Below are 18,714 nucleotides of genomic sequence, written 5' to 3' on the forward strand. Positions count from 1 at the left end.
GGTGCACATCAGCTTTTTAAATGGGTCTCCTTGTTCTTTGACACCCTGGAGAAGAGAGGTCTTGAGACATCCCCAGTGCAACATGTCTTTTGCAACGTATCTTGACTGCTGCTAATATGGACGTTGATTGTGGACTCAAATTAAATGAAGTTACTAAGTGGGGGGGGGAAGACAAAGATTCTCACCACTGGGCCAACTGGTAGCATCATGATAGTGAAGAGATTTGAAATGGCTAATAATTTTAGCTTGCTTGGCTCCACAATCAACACTCCTGGCACCAGCAGTCAGAAAATAAAAAAACAAATTGCACTGGGAAAATATGGTGTCAGGCACCTTTCCAGAGCACTAAAGAGCACCAATGTCAGCCTAGAGGTTAAGGTACGCCTGATCCAGGCCATGGCCTTCACAATTACTGCATCAGAGAGCTAAACAAAGACTATGGATGAAAGAAGAATCGATGTCTTTGAGTTGTGGTGCTAGAGAAGAGTACTGGACATGGCTACCAAGAGAACAAACACGTCTGTCCAGGAGAGGGTGAGACCAGGCTGCTCCTTGGAGACAAAATGTTGCACTGAGAATAGAAAGGAACCCAAATGATACTGTAATCTCAACATTTTATTCTCAGCTGCTAATCTGTCAACGAGTAAAAGGTTTCCAACTTTTCAGAACCAACTGGTGGCATTGTGGGGAAAAGCCGGCTTCTGAGCTGTGCCCACTCTCACCCGGTCTTTTCAGGCCCCTGCTGAGTCTCGCCCAATTGCACTCCCTGATCTCAAAACTTACTACACAGCTGAACCAGACCAGTACGGTACTGGTGCAATGAGAGACACTGACCAGTGGGTCAGAATGGAGAACCCAGAAATCAACCCGTGGCTGACCTGTGGTCAACGGGTATCTGACAAGCAATCACACCTACCAGATGGAGAAATGACCACCTCTTCCACACATGGGGCTGGCAAAACTGGCGTCTAACTCAGAAAGCAGAAGCAGGATCTACACCTCACACCGTACACAAAAATCAAATCAAAGGGGATCAGAGACCCAGAAGTAAAAAACCCCTGACCATAAAACCATAAGGGACAAAGTGGGACCAAAAACCCCACCAAAGAGCGAGCCAGCGATCCGCTTCTGTGAAACTTGCAGGACAGCAATTCTCTGGGGCGGTTCTGCTCTATGCATTACGGCACGCTGGGTCAGATCCAAAGCACCAGCACACAACCACCACCAGAGTCAAGATTAAGGACCCAGGAAGGCCCCCTCAAAACCCTTGATGGGCTCTTTCTCAATCACAGCCCTCTCTCATCCTCTCTCAATTAGCTTACCAACAAGGCATACATCTCTAAGCGACAGTTTAACTTACAATGTTTTAAACTTTATAGGAAGTGGGCTCCTATGCCTGGGTTCCTTTGTCTCACTGGTTGCAGTCTGGAAGGTGGTGTGCTAACCTCAGAGCTGCACCTCTGTGCTGGCCTGAACCCACAGTGGCTCCGAGCGAGAAAGAGGGGCAATCTACGCCTGTACACTCACCTCCCCAAGCCCGGGGGAGGGTCTGCTAAGCGTTGACTCCACCTTCACAGCAGAGGGTTTGGGATTTAAATATTGGGAGTGGTCTCTGGTCTTTAGAACTGGCAACTAACTGCATATACACTTTGCAATGTTTATTCTGATAATCAACAGAGGTCTTTTCTTCTTAAAAAATTTTCCAAAACAAAATCCAACACACTCTTTGGAAATGTGAAGGTAGTTTCAGTTTTCTTACACAAGCTGTTCTATCATTATGAGCACACGGTCATTTGAAACTGAGCTTGGCGCTATTTTATAAAAAAGTCAGAGGTGTGAATTAATTTCCAAAGAAGAATGGCTCGAACAACCCCCCTCCCCACCTCCTCCTCAGGAGAAAGCTGGGCAGTCTCCTCCTCCAGGGCGATGTGCAGCCTCTGAAAGCCCAGCGGAGGGCCTGCCAGGGGTCCGTTCTGCCTCCGTGGTAAGGAGATTTTTCTTTCATTCAGTTATGTTGTTAAGGTAATGTTGTCGCTTAGGACCTGCTCGTTCACTTTACTCCTTTACTTCATATCCTGTTGGGCTTCTTGAACTACACGAGTTACTACCGGTAGTTACTCCTCTCCCACCCCACTATTAACGCACTGCTGTGGCTCTCAGAAATCGTGGCTCCTCTACCGGGGAAAGCGACAGCAGTGCTGAGGGAAAACAGGACATCCCCAACACTCTGTTTATGACCAGCAGCCACCAAGGGTCAATAAAGGAGGCTGTTAATCAACCTTTTAAAAGCAGCGAGCCGCTACATTAAACATTTCAGCACTGTATCACTTCTGTTGGGAGAAGACGTAAAAATGTAACGCGGGATGGTGACTCGGGGAGCAGACACCAGGTGCCACCTCTCTCTCGGGACCAGTGTGCTGCTCCGTGGCTCTCAAGTCAGAATGCGGCTCACCCTGCCCATCAGTCACCTCCTGACTCAGCAGTGCCCAGGGGCCAGCCGCACTTCAAAAAGCTGCTCACAATTTTTCTCTTTTCATAAATGTTTGGCTAGAGGTGATTAGGATAAGAAATTAATTTTTCTATTAGAAAAAGTATGGCAGAAGAGGGAACTATTTAAAAATGTGTATACATGTTCTACAGTAATGATTTTAGACAGTATTTGTCCTTATGTGACTGAGTTAGTTCTTGCAATGGTGAATATTGCTGCTATGAACAATGTACGTGTATGAGGATCCAAGGGGGCGAGAGTGGGAGTAGAGGGGGGAGGATGGGGTGGGGTGGGGGGATAATCATAGAGTCATACAATTTGATGGTGGAGGGAGGGGTAGGTAAAGCAAATGGGAAAGATCCAGTGTGAAAAACAACGTATATAAACCTTGTAAGTAAACCAGTATAAAATAAATGTTTTAAAAAAATAATGTGGATAACTTTTCAAGGTTAGAAGTCATTCCACATCCTATATACAGAGAGCTGAGTGCATGCACACGCTCCTTTGCTCTTACATACACAGAAGTCCTTCGAGAACCAGCGTACGGGCCACCCAAGGCCGAGTACCCGTGTGGCTGATGCTCGTGTCAGATCTCCTCGCCCCAGAAGACGGCGTCTTAGTCTTGTCTTCTCTATTCCCTCCCAACACCACTCCCCTCTGCCCTCCGTGTCCTACCACCAACCAAGAACCTGTGCTCAGCTTGCACCTTCTGAACTTATTTTGTTGAAAGAAAAGAAAACATAAACAAAACCCAAAGTAATAGAAAAGTCTCTTTGCCTCCTTTGGAATGGAAATCCACTAGGAGGGTTGTTTCAGAACATTATCTGCTAAGAGGTTATTTGCTGTTCATACCATTTTCAAGTGACATTAATTCCTCAGAATAGAAAACAGTATGTCTTTTAGTTATTTTTAATAATATGAAGCTAGATGGGTACTAGGGAGGAACTGAACGCAGCTAGAACATTGACCCCGGGCCCTGCAATGCTGTTTTAGTGGATTTCCAACAGTATAGAAGAAAGCAAAAGTGAAAAATCACGCCTTCTAGCAAATGGTCTTGGAAAACTCCTCAGTGCAGAGGAAACAAGTGGACAAGCTGGTTTAGAGCGCCTCCTACTGGCGCACACAACGAATTCTCACCACTGGCACCGTTCAAAATTCTAGTGTTCGTTAAGGGTGCAGGGGAAGAAAGAGGAAAGAGTAAATAAATAAAAGGGTCAACCTGAAAAACAGAGGGAGGAAAGCCATCTATTATGAGTGGTTCTGCCCCTGGTTGTGGTAAGCTTGTTTACTCTGTTCTCTTTATGAATCTGTTTTTTAAAGCACATGGGCCTTCGTTCTCCTCTGAAGGAGGAGGCTGTTGGGAGCTGCATGAACCCAGAGACCACACCTCTCTGGCGGTTCGAATCCACGAGCTGCTCCTGGAGAGAGATGGGCAACCTCCCTTCATGAGCTTTACCAGCTCGGGAATCTGCTGCGGGCTCCCTCACGATGCTTCCGGCGCCACAGCAATGAGTCATGGCTGACTCAGAACACGACTGAGGAGGGTTCTGGTCAGGAAGGGTAGAAACTCGAGCAAAACACTTGCATGAAAAGAGTTTAAATATATCATTTATTTCGCAAGAGAGAAAAAAAAACACAACTCAACAACCCAAACCCCAACCAGCTAGCAAAGCAGAAAACCACAATGGCTTGATTCAGAAGCAGGTCTGGTTCATAAGAGGTGCTGGGAGCGCCAACTATCACACTACAAAAATAGAGGCACAACTGAGAACCATGGGGAAATTTAGGAGCAAACAAGACGACATACCCTATGCATCTATTCCAGGGAAAGTCAAGGGTATCTGTGATTACAAAATGACAATAAATGACTTTTTCTAATTATTAACAGTAATTATCTGTTAAATAAATACATACTCAAAATATACTAATATTTAAAAGGCAAATGATAATTCAGCTTCCATTTAAACTAGGACACTTTAATGAAGGAAGTTGTTTCAAGCTGCACTGAAGACACTGGCAAAAGAACAACACAAAAAAGGCCCAGGAATTGATGGACTGCTAATTGAGGTGTTCAATAAACAGCCTATGTCAAGAAATCTGGAAGAAAGCCACCTGGTCAGCTTGAATGGAAAAGATCTAGATTTGTCCTCAATGCAAAAAAAAAAAAAAAGGTGATCCAACAGGATGTGGGAATTATTGGATGATATAATTAATATTACACACAAGAAAAATCTGGACGATTATTCAAAAAGGGCTGGAGAACTACATGGACAGGGAATGGCCAAAAATTCAAGCTGGATTTGGAAGAGGTTGAGGTACAAGATATATCAATGCTGATGACTTATCTTGGCTGAAAGCAGAGGTGCTTCTCTTGTGTTTTATTGACTATGGAAAGGCATTTAACTGTGTAGAGATCTCAATAAGTTACGACTTACACTGAGAAGAATGGGAATCCCAGAACACTTAACTGCGCTCTTGCAAACCTATACTTAGACCAACAAGCTATTGTTCCAACAGAACTAAGACCATATGTCGTGATTTTAAATCAGGAAAGAAAGGTGTGCATAAGGCACATCCTTTTTCACGCCTATTCAATCTGTACACTGAACAAAGCATTCAAGAAGCAGGAATATATGAAGAAGGTGGTATCAAGATTAGAGGAAGACTCATTAACAGCCTGCATTATACAGATGACACAATCTTACTTGCAGAAAGCGATGATTACTTGAAACCTGCTGCAGAATATCAAAGACTACAGCCTTCAATATGGATCACATCTCAACAGCCAGAAAACAGCACAGCAATCCTCACCACAGGGCCAACAGGAAACATCACCACAGATGGAGAAAAGACTGAAGTTGTCAATGACTTAATTTTGCTTGGATCCACAATCAATGTTGATGAGAACAATAACAAAGAAATCAAAAGACATACTGCATTGGGAAAATCTGCTTTCAAAGAACACTTTCAAAGTGATAAAAAGCAAGTATGTCCGCTTAAAGATTAAGGTGGTCTTACAAGTCACAGTATTTTCAATTACTTCCTAAGAAGTAAAGTTTAAAGATTAAAGTGGCCCTAACCCAAGCTCACCACTGGACCAATTGGCAGCATCAGGATGGATGGCGAAGATATTGAGATTGTACACAGCTTTAGTTTGCTTGGCTCCACAGTCAACACTCTTGGCACCAGCAGCCAGGAAATTAAAAGGCGCATTGCCATGGGAAAGTCTGCTGTTAGGGACCTCTCCAAAGTACTGAAGAGCAATGGTGTCTCCCAGGAGACTAAGGTGCGTCTGATACAGGCCATGGTCTTCGCAATCACTTGTTATGCATCAGAGAGTTGAACAATGACCAAGGAGGATAGAAGGAGGATTGATGCCTTTGAGCTGTGGTGCTGGAGAAGAGTATTGAGAATACCATGGACTGCTAGGAAAACAAACAGATTTGTCCTGGAAAGGGTTAAACCGGGTGGCTCCTTGGAGGCAAGGATTCTGAGGCTCCATCTAACATACTTTGGACATGTTGTGAGGAGAGACAGGTCCTTAGAGAGGGACATCATGCTTGGGAGGGTGGAGGGACAGCGCAGGAGGGGAAGGCCCTCTATGAGGAGGACTGATTCAGTGACTGGGATAATTGGGATGGGAGTGTCGGAGACAGTACGACTGGCACAGGACAGAGCAGAGTTTAGGGCTGTTGTACACAGGGTTGCTATGAGTCGCAAGCAACTCGATGGCACATAACAACAAACAACAACAACCCAAGCTATGGTATTTTCAAATTACTATCTGAGAGTTGGACAATGAATAAGGAAGACCGAAGAGGAAATGATGCATTTGGACTGGGGTGGTGAAGAGTTCTGAGTATCTCATGGACAGTCAAAACATCAGCCAAGCTGTTTTGCAGGAGATGCAATCTGAGTGGCTCCTCAGAGACAAGGCTGGTGAAACTTGGTCTTATATATACTTTGGGTACACAGTCAGGAGGGTCCGTCCAGTCCTTGGAAAACGACATCATGTTGGGAAAGGTGAAGGTTCAGGGAAAAGAGAGGTAGATGCTTTAGTAAGATGAACTGACACAGTGATTGTACAAAGGGCTTGAGCGAGTCGGAGACGATGAAGACGGCACAGGACAGGGCAAGGTTCTGTGGTTCACAGAGTGCCTATGTGTTGTGGTCAACTCAATGGCACGTAACAGTAACACCACCACGGTAATTCAAGTCAAGGTTTCAAAACACAGAAGCATCTACTATTCAGCAGGGAAAAAAAGGACTTTTGGAAATGGAGGATTATTTTCTTAAAAAAAGAGAAGATCTGCTTTATAGGACAAATCTAAACTTGACATGTGAATGGCATGTGTTTACTTAAGAAAAGAGCTCAAGAGAATTTTTCAAAGTGGTGAGCACACAACGTTAATACTGTAAAATGCTGACAAGCCCTGATGTGGGACAACAGAGTCCATTTGCTAATCAACAAGTATTTGCCCTTACAGTGATTATCTTCCTTTAGGAACTCTAAGTTCGGGGTCCCTCAGTGGTACAGCTACTAGGTTAACCCCATCAGCAGCTAACAAAAAGATCTAGTGATGTAGTTCAAAACATCCACCAGTGAGCACACAGCTGTGGTCTGACCACACTGGTAGCGCCATGTGACAGTTAACAGGATGGTAAGGCGTTTGTTCCTCCTACCACCAACACGTACAAGGAACGTGTGTAAACACTCCAGTGTTCAGTTATTTATAGGTTTCCTATATCCTAAACACAAGGCCCCAGTGAATCCTTGTCCCTGGTCCTGACACTGGGAGGTAATGCTGCTCTTCCAAAGACAATGGCCTTGAGGGGGGGCTATTCAAACAAGTGCATTTCAAATCCTGAAACCAGACGCACAATGTGAATGAGGAATAGTGTGAAACACAATGTACATAAACTTTGTAAGCAAACAAACCAACCCCTAAAAATATGGATTTAAATGAAGACAGAAATTAAGTTATGTATTTATAAGAAATAAAAAATAAACCTAAGAAATGGAGGTTACTGCCTAGACTATCTGAGCCCAGAAGGGCAAAGAGCTGCCTGGGTCAAGTGGCCATGTGGAACTGGATTCCCACAGATAATCATCACATCCATCGGTACCCACAAAGGAGGGAGTTCACCTACAAGGGCTTTCTGATTTTGGTTCTTAATCATGATTCTACTCCACCAAGTGGGGGGAGAAAAGGAAAACCAGTCAGCCCCTCCTCGTCTCTTACCAAACAGTTCTGCTCAAACAAAGTTCGTATTTAAATGTGATTTGATATTATTTTCTGCAATTAGGCACCTATCTATACTGGTTTCCACAAATGGAGTGATTTTCAGTTTTACACTGCATCACCAACTTACGCGCACTTGGGCTGCTTGGTTTAACTCGGGACTGAAAACTGCTGGTTGTTTACCTGGTAGAGGTGCTTGTCTTCTCCACTGTAGACATGAGTCTTGCAAATGTATCGGTCACTTTGAGGCTTGAGGTGGAGAGCTCCAGCTTAGAGGTTGTTAATTCATACAACTCTGGATCCACACCTTATAGTATAAAATGATAGTCAGTGACGGCAAGCGCAAAGGGTTACTCAATCAGCCGTAATCCAAGATGCAACAGGCAACATTCTGTAAACATCTGAGTCTTTCACAAACATAATACATCTTTAGGACACTGGAATGGTGAATTCATTTTTCAAATTAAAACCTCCACTTTCAAGAGTATTTTCATTAGGCCAAAAACAGTTTGAAAAATTGCAATAAAAATGTATACAACAAACCCTCTGCCTATTTAGGAATTTCTCTATGTATAATTTCAGTGAATTTATTACATGCTTCAATGATGTACAGCTGTATCATTATACTTTTCTAAATTCATAAAATATATACTTTGTTATACACATACCCTTAATACTTACAGACCGAGTATCATGCAAATACTCATCAAATTCCTATCTACTATAGAAAACTCCCCAAATTTTTGACTAAATTGTGACAGAGAAGTTCTGTTTTAAATAGGACACATATACTCTCATTTTAGTATTACTAATTCTTAGTGATGCCATAGTATATAGGGTGCTCTGGTGACCCTGCAGCTAAGGAACTGCATTGCCAATCCAAAAGCAGGCAGTTCAAATCCACCAGCTGCTCTGTGAGAGAGATGGGCAGCACCCTCCCCTGTGATTGACAAGCTTTCAGACGCTCACTGGAGGACCAGCTATGAGTGTGTTCCGACTCAACAACATTGAGTTGTATCTGCTTTTGGATTCAAATACTGACTCACCTCGTGGTTTGGATTATTCTCTGTCTCTAACACAAAATATTTTTTTCCTTTATTATTTTTTTATACCAAAAGAACGGGAAGCTAATACAAAGTCTCAAATGTGGAAAGTGACTTAGTTAAATAGGTTCTGATGATCTACAGACAAGAAATCCGAGTATCAAACTTGAAAAAGATAACTTATAAACCACACTGCTCTTTCCTCATGTTAGAGATGGGATGGGTAAGATATTTTCAGAAAAAAATGAGTAAAAATTCTACTTCTGGGTAAAATGAAAATTCTTATACTAAAGGAACAATACTATTTCTGTAGTTTCAGAGCTGAACCTAGCAGCTCTAGGTGCATACTTCTTATATTGGCAAATAAAAATGAAGCTGGGTTAGAGAATTAGATTTACTACAAAAATCTATAAGGACTATAAAAATCCTCTCTATCTTACTTGACTCATCTATCCACGTAACCTTTCTTCATATAATGAAGATTTACATTAAATAACAATGATTGTAAAAATAGGGCAAAGTACAATATTTTAAAGAAAAATTTTATAGTAAAGATAGGCTTTTTTAATATAAAAAGAAACACCCACATTTTTTTTAATCCTACACTTTCCTTAGCATCAAGAAATTACTCGAGAGAAAATGTTGAGTAGTGTCAGGGTGTGAGGTGAGGAGACTGCCAGGAATAACCGATGGCTCCATCCATTTTTACTTGTCTGTAGAATTAGGTAAAATGATACACAAATGCGTATTTCACATTAATAGCTTTCCTCCTCTTTTATGTTTTGAAGGAGAAAGAAGCAGAGATTATGTTCTAGTAACCAGTTCTGAAGAGGCCTAGCCAATACAGAGAACTCAGATGTTTACAGAACTCAAAACGAACACAAACCAGCTCCCACAGACACCATCTCCACCAGGGAGGCAGGCTACGGAAAATGCACGGGGACTCTCCCGAGTTCTGAATATTTCACTCAGGTGCAGAGTCAAGAGACATTTTTAAAGGCCTTTTCTTTTCAGGTCTAGAAATATACGCATTTCAATTAAAATGTTTAAAAAGTTGCAGATGCCTAGAAAAGGGACATAACTTCCTCCATTTTGAAAGCTTAAATGCCAATTTGTCACCAAATTCAAGTTACTCTCTAAGGTGCAAGGCAGAAAAACAAACAACTGGCAACACGAAGGGCTGGTAAAAACTTGGGTGGGTCTGTTAAACCCAACTTTGAAATAAAGTGAGAGATTGGAAACAACAACAACAATAAGCAAAGACACTCCACCCCTAGTCCCCAATACCCACAAAAATACAATTCCTTACTATGGCTTTATTTTTTAAAAAACAAAGCATCTACTCACTGCACAGTAATATGATTTATGGGTTTGTTTTTGTTTTTTTTTTAAATGGAAGAAGTTTATTGAAAAAGAAAATTTAACAGACCCCTAAGGAGGCAGTTTTAGTTAGGTAACAAAGCTAACCAACCAAGTTCTATGCCAGCCTTCTCAGGCTCACACACAAGGTATTAAATAACTGGCAAGCTAGGACAAAATGACTTTCCCAGAAACAAGTCAGAAAAGGTGCAAGCAATGCTAAGGAGGGGAAATGCAATGCGGAGGAAGGCGCGGACACCTGGAGCTCAAGGGGAAATTTTAACCAAACCCAAATAGCAAGAGAAGAAGCCAAAGCAAATTTATAGTCATCAAATTTATAGAATAGCTAGAGCATATTAATGAACATACTGAAAGAAAACTTCTCAAAGATTCCAAGGTAATGAGAACTGAGGAATGAGTAATCGGACTTTCACTGCAGCTCTAAGTTTCTGAAATGGCTGCTGTGAAAACCGTGCGCGCTGAGTCTGGGTATCAGGTCATCTCTGCATTTCGGTGTGTGTTTATCTGGGACCCCTATGGATGGTTTTTCAATGAGGTTGACAGAGAACCAAAATGGAAATTTGAATCGGGTTTTTAGGCATCCAAAAAAAAAGCGTGTTTCCTTAAGTGACAATTAATTGATGACAAAACAAAGTTGAGAGCAAATTTTAAATGGGAAGTTAGGAATTAATTCTTGGGGAAACAGTAATGAAAAAAGGGATACAAGTTGCTAGGGTGTTATTTTTTTCTCTCTCTCCATTAAGTATTAAAAAGTGTTTGATAACTAATTAGCTCACTCAGCTCATTCTACATTATCAAATTCATTTAGATGTAACTTAATAATAAAAGATCATTCTGAGGTCAAAACCAGATACAGTTTGGTTTTTCACGTGCTCACAAAAATCTTGAAATCCATAAAAATGTTAACCAGAGATATCAAAATGGGGTCTGAGGAACGGGTCAGCCTCTCAAAGGTCCCCTTTCGTCCCTGCAGCGGGAGGAGACTTCCATACCAGACCTCGGGGAAGGCCGGAAGGCCCCAGGGCCCCCTTCCACTGCCTCTCTGTTCTCTGCATAGCACGTGCTGGCTCCTACACCGCTTCAAGTGAGCGCAGGGGAATCTTGTGGGACAGAGAAAAACCCAACAAATTCTCAGGAACCAGGCTGATGGCAGGCCATGTTTACTGCGTTACGTTAGGATGACAAGGACTCATTAAAAATCATATGAAACAAAAGGTAAACATAAAAAATGCCATTATAATTGAAATCTTTTATTCAGTTAGAAAATGACAAAGTACATCAGTCCTTTGGTCAATGAACTGAACTTTCACAGGGCTGAACATGAACTGAACAGGCATTCTAGCAAGTTATACTTTCTAGCTCTTGGTCTCTCACAGCATTTCCTGTCTACTATTCCCTCCTGTAGCAATTTCCCCCCATGGCAAACAGTAGACTTTCTATTTAAGAGCTACCAAAAAACCCTCCAAAAACCAATAATAAGAATTCTACTTGAACTATGTAACTAAGAGCCAGAACCCAACATTTAGGAACCTAATTATACATTTAGCAGCACTAATAAACAAATAAAACAATAGTTGAATTTATGAAGGTTCTATTATCACAGGCACTACTATTTAAAGTAATCTGTGTGTAATAAACTATTCTTCTATCTTAAAACCTGTATTTTTTTCTTTTTTCAAATAGAGCTACAGAATATGCTTCAAAAAATAAGTATACAAAATTTCATATTTTCCACTTCAAGGGCAGGGGCTGGGTGGGGGAATCTTTGCCTTTAATGGTCTAAGGACATTTGGGGTTTTTTTTCCCCTCCCAGAAATGACTTTCAGCTCTGGATGGGAGACTCTGAGAAAACTTTCCTTAAAATACATCTCAGGTAAGTTATTTGTTGTATAGTAAGACACCGGAAAGTAACAGCAGGGAGATTAGAGAGCAGCGTCAGAAAGACGTTACAGAGAATCCCGTCTAGTTGCTTCCTTGTTTATAGGAAAGTCAAGTGACGCGGTCATGCTTTTAGGAAAAAAACTAGAATTGTGGTTTGAACACTCTGCTGACCTGGGATGGTGGTGGCGCTGCCAGAGCAACTGTCATCCACGGGCCCAAAGAAATCAAGGTTCAGAAGAGTGGAACCTCCACTAGCTTGGAATTCAGTGACCGTGTTGGTAGGCAGCCACACAGAAGGGAAGCCAAGGGAGCAGGGGTTATGTGTAAAAAGGGGTAAGACACACACTTGAACATGCAGGTTAAAATTAGTAGTCATTACACATTTTAAAAAAACCAACATTAAAACAATGTGTACAGTATTAGTTCTTCATTACTATGGACATTCTAAAGTAACAACTTCGTTCAGTATACAGTCATTTCCTCATGGACAGTCTAAGTAATTTAACATGGAGTAAGGTTTTAGTTAAAAGGAATTCAGTTCTTTCAATCAAACTGGAAGCCATACTAGAAAGACCACGGGCGAGAAGTGTACACGTTAAAGGGAAACAATACTTGAATCATAATCCAGCATGGGGACATCATACGTGCCCATGTCAATCTTCAACATTAGTAACATTGCTTTCTAATCAATGATTTTGAAAAAGGAACAAAATTGTCGGTTTCGAGACACTCACCAACCACTATGTTAACTTAGTTTAAAATAAAATAACATCATTGGGAATGCCATAACTACCCTATTCTGGTGTGTGATCTTAAGGTGTACTGTTCCCCTTTAACTCTGAAACAGCAATTAGAAATAGGATACATTTTTAAGAAGTTGGTTGTTAATAGAAAGCATGATGACTTGACTGAATTGAGACACCAGACAACAGCAAAAGGTGCATCCAGGCTTTCCTTCTGCAATATGTTATTCAATTGGATGCTTTCTGGATATCCTAGGACCCCCCCTCTCCCCCCAGCCATTCCCCCCAGTGTAAGGCAAAGTTGACAGAGTGACAGGTATTTCTGGAGAGGTGTTCTGTTCAAACTACCCATGAAGTACAGGAATTAACAGTAGCTGTACTGTGGCGTCCTCTTAAAACTGGTGATTATCACACATTACAACACCAGCATCCAGTGTTACTTAATTTTAAAGACCTCCACATTTCTAGAGTGAGTTATTCCTTTCTCAAGCCACAGTGAAATCAATTATTTCTGGAACTTCCTAGTAACACTCTGAAATAAGTTTTAGAAAAGGGTTGTGAAAATAATTCATTATCTGCCTGTATACAGGTTTTCTATAAAATATTACTAAATCTGAAACGACTCTGAGTCGCTCAGCATGTTAAGTATTCACACACTATTTTTGGTTAAATAACGGCTCTTGTGCTTTGAAGCAGCCTCTAGTCACAGACTTTGCATTCTAGAAAATTCCCTAAATTTTAAACTCCAGAAAAAAAAAGTTTCAAGTAAATTGGTCCTAGCTAAAATATTATTTAAACTACGGAGATACTTGTAAAAAAGAAAGAAGCTTGTTTTCTACTTAAAGTTTGACTTAGTTTCTACTACTAATATGTAGACATCAACATCGTTCAGAATAGTTAACAGCTGGTTTCTTGAGTAATGACTATTCAGAAAGAAAGCCTGAATTTCCAAAGATAAGAAGTTATGTTCAAACAAAGAGGGAGATCAGCAGAGAGAAGTCTGTCTGAACTTTGTAGCGTTCTTAACTCTAGCTCTGGTGGTAGAGGCTCTACGGAGAGACGTACCATCTAACGGGTTGGTAAGGCCACTGCTACTCCAGTCAAACTGGACGGGTGGGAGACACTCCTAGAATTGGAAACCAAAAAACCAAAATTAATCACTACAGGTTGCAGTAATACAGAGAATTTTTTTTTAAACCTACTATTACAGCAAGATCACTAGACAACAAAGTACGTGCAAACAAAACTGGGATAAATGATACTTTCAGAAAGTTGTCTGAAAACTCTCCAACTGAAATGATAAAACTGACAATACAGCTTACTGATATTTTAAAAGTCACAGTAAGAAATGATGCATCATGTGTTACATTTTCAAACAGGAATTTCTGGGCCGGTTCTCACAAATCATGATTTAAACTATTGATTACAATAAAACTGTTAAAAGTACTAAAAACTCCTTGTTTTTACTAATGAGTGATCTAATAAAATATATGTCAATCACATCCAACATCAGGAGTTATTTGGACATGTTAATTAACTTTCCTGTGTTTGCTTTAGAACATCTAAACAAATAATGTAACATAACAAAAAAAGGTACCATATTAAAAAGTGAGGAGATTTCAATTATTCAGATCCATGTGATCATTAAATAACTAGCTGCCCAACGCTGAACAGTTCCCTTCACTTCGGGAGATCATTTTGAAGATAAAGTCAGAAAGTCCAAAGTCTTTGGTTCTTCACAACTTTTCAAATCTTGAAGAAAATGATGGGCTACAGGGGTGATTTTCAAGTATTTCTTTTCAAGTATTTATTTTAACTATTTTCTCTAATTTAGAAATAACTTCTAATCAGAAACGTAATTTTAAAATAAGCATTAAAAAAGGATACTCAGAATTGTTTCAAATAATCCAACCTTTAAATGTCATAACTGCCAAAACATATAAAATGAGCAAATTATATATATATAAATATTATATATATTATATATAAATATATATTTATTTATTTCCCCACCCCCCCAACTGAGCACTGGATCACTTTAAGAATATATTTTGAAGACAAATATTTTGGGAGTACTGACTTTCTTTTTGAGGGATGTAGTGCTGACAACATTCATGGATGTAATCTGTTTTAGGAGATTTTATACACATACATGTGTGAGGAAATGAAAGGAGTTTTAGAACAAAACAATGTCTCTGTGTGCAGGTCTGGGCAGAGCCCAATGCCCCTTGTTTGCTCTCGTCTGTAAAGTACTTGCTATTACGCTTTAGCATATCGGTGGTTTTTTTTTAAAGTCCAAACCCCACTTGTTGTCATGACATCTGTTCTGACACACAGTAATTCCACGCATTACAGAGCAGAACTGGTCCCCAGGCTTTTGGTCAATCATTCATACACATTCCATCTTATGTCATTAATTACACTTGTTGCTGTGTACTGCCGAGTCGGAACCGGCCAAAGCTGGCCCTCCAGCAGGTTTCCAGAGGTTGTTAATCGCATAGGAGGAGACTGCCCATCCTTCTCCCAGGGAGCAGCTGCTGGATTTGAACCACTCCACAGGCATTCTTAAGGAGAGTCCGCCAGGTTGTTTTTTTATGCAGTGCCTTTAGGTGGGCTGGAACCCACAATCTTTAGGTTATACACTGAATGCAAGCCATCTGTCCCACTCAAGGACCTTGACAGTATGACAATCAAACCCAAACCAAACCAACTTCCCCGCTGCCAAGTCAGGACAAACCACAGCCCACCCTCCGGTGGGTCTTGGAGGCTGTAAACTGCACAGGAGGCGCGTTCAGCCCCTGGTGGCTTTGAACAGCGGGATGTGGCCTCTGGGTCAACAGGGCAGCTCTCTAGCGACCTTGCCACCCCAGCTCTCCTGTGTGACTGCTGCTGTGTACCACTGCCTCGGCACTGACTCACAGCTCACATTTGGACTGCGCGGAGGAGACTGCTCACCTTGCCCTTGCAGCGAGCGCAGCTGGTGGAACCGAGCTGCAAGCCTTTGGGCTGCTAGTGTAACTCCTTACCACTAAGCCACCAGAGCAGAGATACTATTAATACTTTATACTTCTTTTTCTCTGGGTAGGTGAAGACAGTTCTCTCTGTAGGGAAAAAGGTACCAAGAAGTAGATTCCCCCCCACCTTTCTTTTCATTATTGTGTGCTGTTGAGATGGACCAGACTGGCGAAGGAGGAGACTTCCCATCCTTCCACAGCATCTGGCGGATTTGAACCACATGCCTTTGGGATTGCAGCACAGCTTCTTGCCACTAGGCCACCAGTGTGCCCTTCAAGAGGTGTTTTTGAAATTTATTCCTATCATATACTATTTATTATCTTGATAACCAGAATATTATTGATAGGAAAAGTCTAACTGTGTGACTCCAAAGACACTAGGCCAGGCCAGTGTATGAAGAGGGGTCGTAGAAACCAAGCAAAATGCTAAATTAATGGCCAAGTGGCTTAGGGAAGACTGGTGGTGTGATGTTTCCTGTTGGGCTGCTCATCAAAAGGTTGATGGTTCAAATACATCAGCTACTCTGTGGGAGAAAGATGGATGATGTTCTCCCATAAGGACTCTCAGCCTTAGAGACACGGTGCAGAGCTGCATGAGGCAGAATCAAGGTAACGGGTCAGGTCTGGCTTGGTTTGGTTTAGGTGTGAGGAGCAGTGGGGAACGGACAGGTGGATTCAACTCTAAAGAGAGATCTTCATGGTGATGGGACTTTTTATCTGGACTGTGGTGCTGATGCCATGAACCTATGTATAGTGGACAGTGAATTAGCCACACACAGTATATTAACATAAAATTTCCAATTTTTATATTATACTCTAACAATGATTAACAACTTCGTAATTATGCACAATGTAGTCACAGGGAAACTGAATGAAGGGTGGACTCCTCTCTGTAATTTCCTGTGAATTTACAATAAATGAAAATTTATTAAATTGTGAATGTTTAGGATAATCAAATAGCACAAATGTCATTTTATAGTAGTGAAAACAAGTATTTATAGTAATGAGAATATTTTAATGCTATTTATAGAAAATGATAATTAACAGAAATTAAATATTAAAAATATTATAAATTACAGAAGTTACTACAACAGTATAGAGAGGTTCCATATATCCTTTCACTCAGATTTTCCTATTTTTAAATTTTACAGAGCAAGAATGCTGGTGAACATTCTAAAAGGGATCACAACACAAGTTTTGGAAAGAGTGGGCCAAAATGTAGAACAAAATGCAAAACCTCCAACAATGTCCCAGCTCAGAGGTTCTGTAAGAGACTGGTGGAACCCCCGAGACCTAGGTCAGCCTTCAAATAAGGAGAACAACTCATCCCAGTGGTGGCTTATTCTGCAGTTAAAAGAAAGCCCCTGTAAGATGATCAATAACACCTGGGGGGGGGGCTCATACCCCCTAGAATAATCATCAACTGAAGATGAAACGGGCAGTGGCTCCCTAAGGATGGAGGTTGGAGGGCAGGAAAGGATAGGACAGAAGGATTCAGGGATGTGAGAATCAAACGGGAAAAGTGGAAAGAATATGCTACATGGTGGGTACTGGAATTAATGTAAAAAACCAAAACAAATTTTTAAGTTTCTCTCAAATCACAATTAAAAAAGAAAAGGATGATGGTGAATATTTTATAATCAACAGCAAATCTGATTAAAAAATTTTAGGAAAGGTCTTTAGTTTATCTCTAACATAAAGACAGACAAATCGCCAAGCATTTTACATATTCAAATGATACAATTTTCCTTCTAAACTAACGATGTTATATGCGTATATTCAACACTAAACGGACGGACAAAGCCCATGTTTACATAATAGTAAAATTTCTGCATAAATGCAGGCCAGTCTTGGGGAGAGTGCAATCCGAATATGCTCTTTGGAGGCAGGAGTGATGAGGCTTCGCCTCTCATGCTTTGGGCATGTTGATAGGAGGGGCTATTCTTTGGAGAGAGAAATGATGCTGGGAAGGGTGGAGGGTCGACGAAGGAGAGGAAGACCCTTAACCAGGTGGACTGACAGGGTGACTGCTGCAAGGGGCTCTAGCGTGTCAGCAAGTGTGAGGATGGCCCATGACAGGACTAGGTTCAGATCTTTTGTTCATAGGGTCGCTATGAGCCATACTCAACTCAATGGCACCTAACAACAACAACAACAACAACACTATTGACAGTCATAACAGGTTAATTAAGTCTTTGAAACGCAATGGTTGTAGGTCCAAAGTAGTATGGGGGGAAAGAAAAATGGAGCACTGTTGGCATAGTAGCAAGAATCTGTGCTGCAATCCCAAAGGCACTCAGTTCAAGGCCACCAGCTGCTTGGTGGGAGAAGGACAGGCAATCTCCTCCCACGCGATTAACTATGTCTGAAAGCTCACGAGAAGGTCAGCTATGGGTCGGTTCTGATTCGATGGTACCAAACAACAACGATGTTGGGTAGCAATTTATAGGTCAATACGCTTGTAGTTATAATGAGAATTATACAACTGTCCTGTTTGAAAATCCAAAATTGTTTAGTAATGTCAAAACCCAACACGCAAAAGGAAAGTCTGGTGTGTGTTTTTTAAAAAACTAACTGGTCTCCCCTGGCACACATTCTAGTTCTGAGGGTCATGGTGTGTCATCTAAGAAATGTAACTCCCAAGAAGATGTAACAGTATTACAGGGGCTGAGAATCCAAGTAAGTTCTAACACCCATTTTGAAATCTTCAGTCTGAGTATGGGTTTGTATGGGAAGCCAAACTTTATACCAAATATTATATGAAAACCCTTGTTCAGGAATTGAAGGAATTACAGATATATAAGTTAGGATTTCTCTTGTGGCAGATCCTAGAATATGAGCTGTTTGTTCCCTGCAAGACAGGAGACAGCAAGGGGCCCCCTACAGAGGGAGTGTTACTTCCTGAGCTAGAGTTCACCCTGA

At 41.2% G+C, this 18,714-nt stretch overlaps 1 protein-coding gene across 1 annotated transcript in view; it reads right to left on the reverse strand.

Moving 5' to 3' along the window:
* Window positions 1-18,714, reverse strand: part of AFTPH (aftiphilin) — a 36,069-nt gene that overhangs the window by 6,471 nt on the left and 10,884 nt on the right. The window contains exons 5-8 of the mRNA XM_006881027.1: window positions 13,844-13,904; window positions 12,207-12,290; window positions 7,915-8,038; window positions 5,221-5,223 (exon numbers count right to left, since the gene is read on the reverse strand). Of these exons, the coding sequence (XP_006881089.1) occupies window positions 5,221-5,223; window positions 7,915-8,038; window positions 12,207-12,290; window positions 13,844-13,904 (272 nt within the window). The remainder of the gene's footprint in view (window positions 1-5,220; window positions 5,224-7,914; window positions 8,039-12,206; window positions 12,291-13,843; window positions 13,905-18,714) is intronic.

This window comes from Elephantulus edwardii, unplaced genomic scaffold (genome assembly GCF_000299155.1).
Source record: "Elephantulus edwardii isolate Elephantulus edwardi_28Jun2011 unplaced genomic scaffold, EleEdw1.0 scaffold00011, whole genome shotgun sequence".
NCBI lineage: Eukaryota > Metazoa > Chordata > Mammalia > Macroscelidea > Macroscelididae > Elephantulus > Elephantulus edwardii.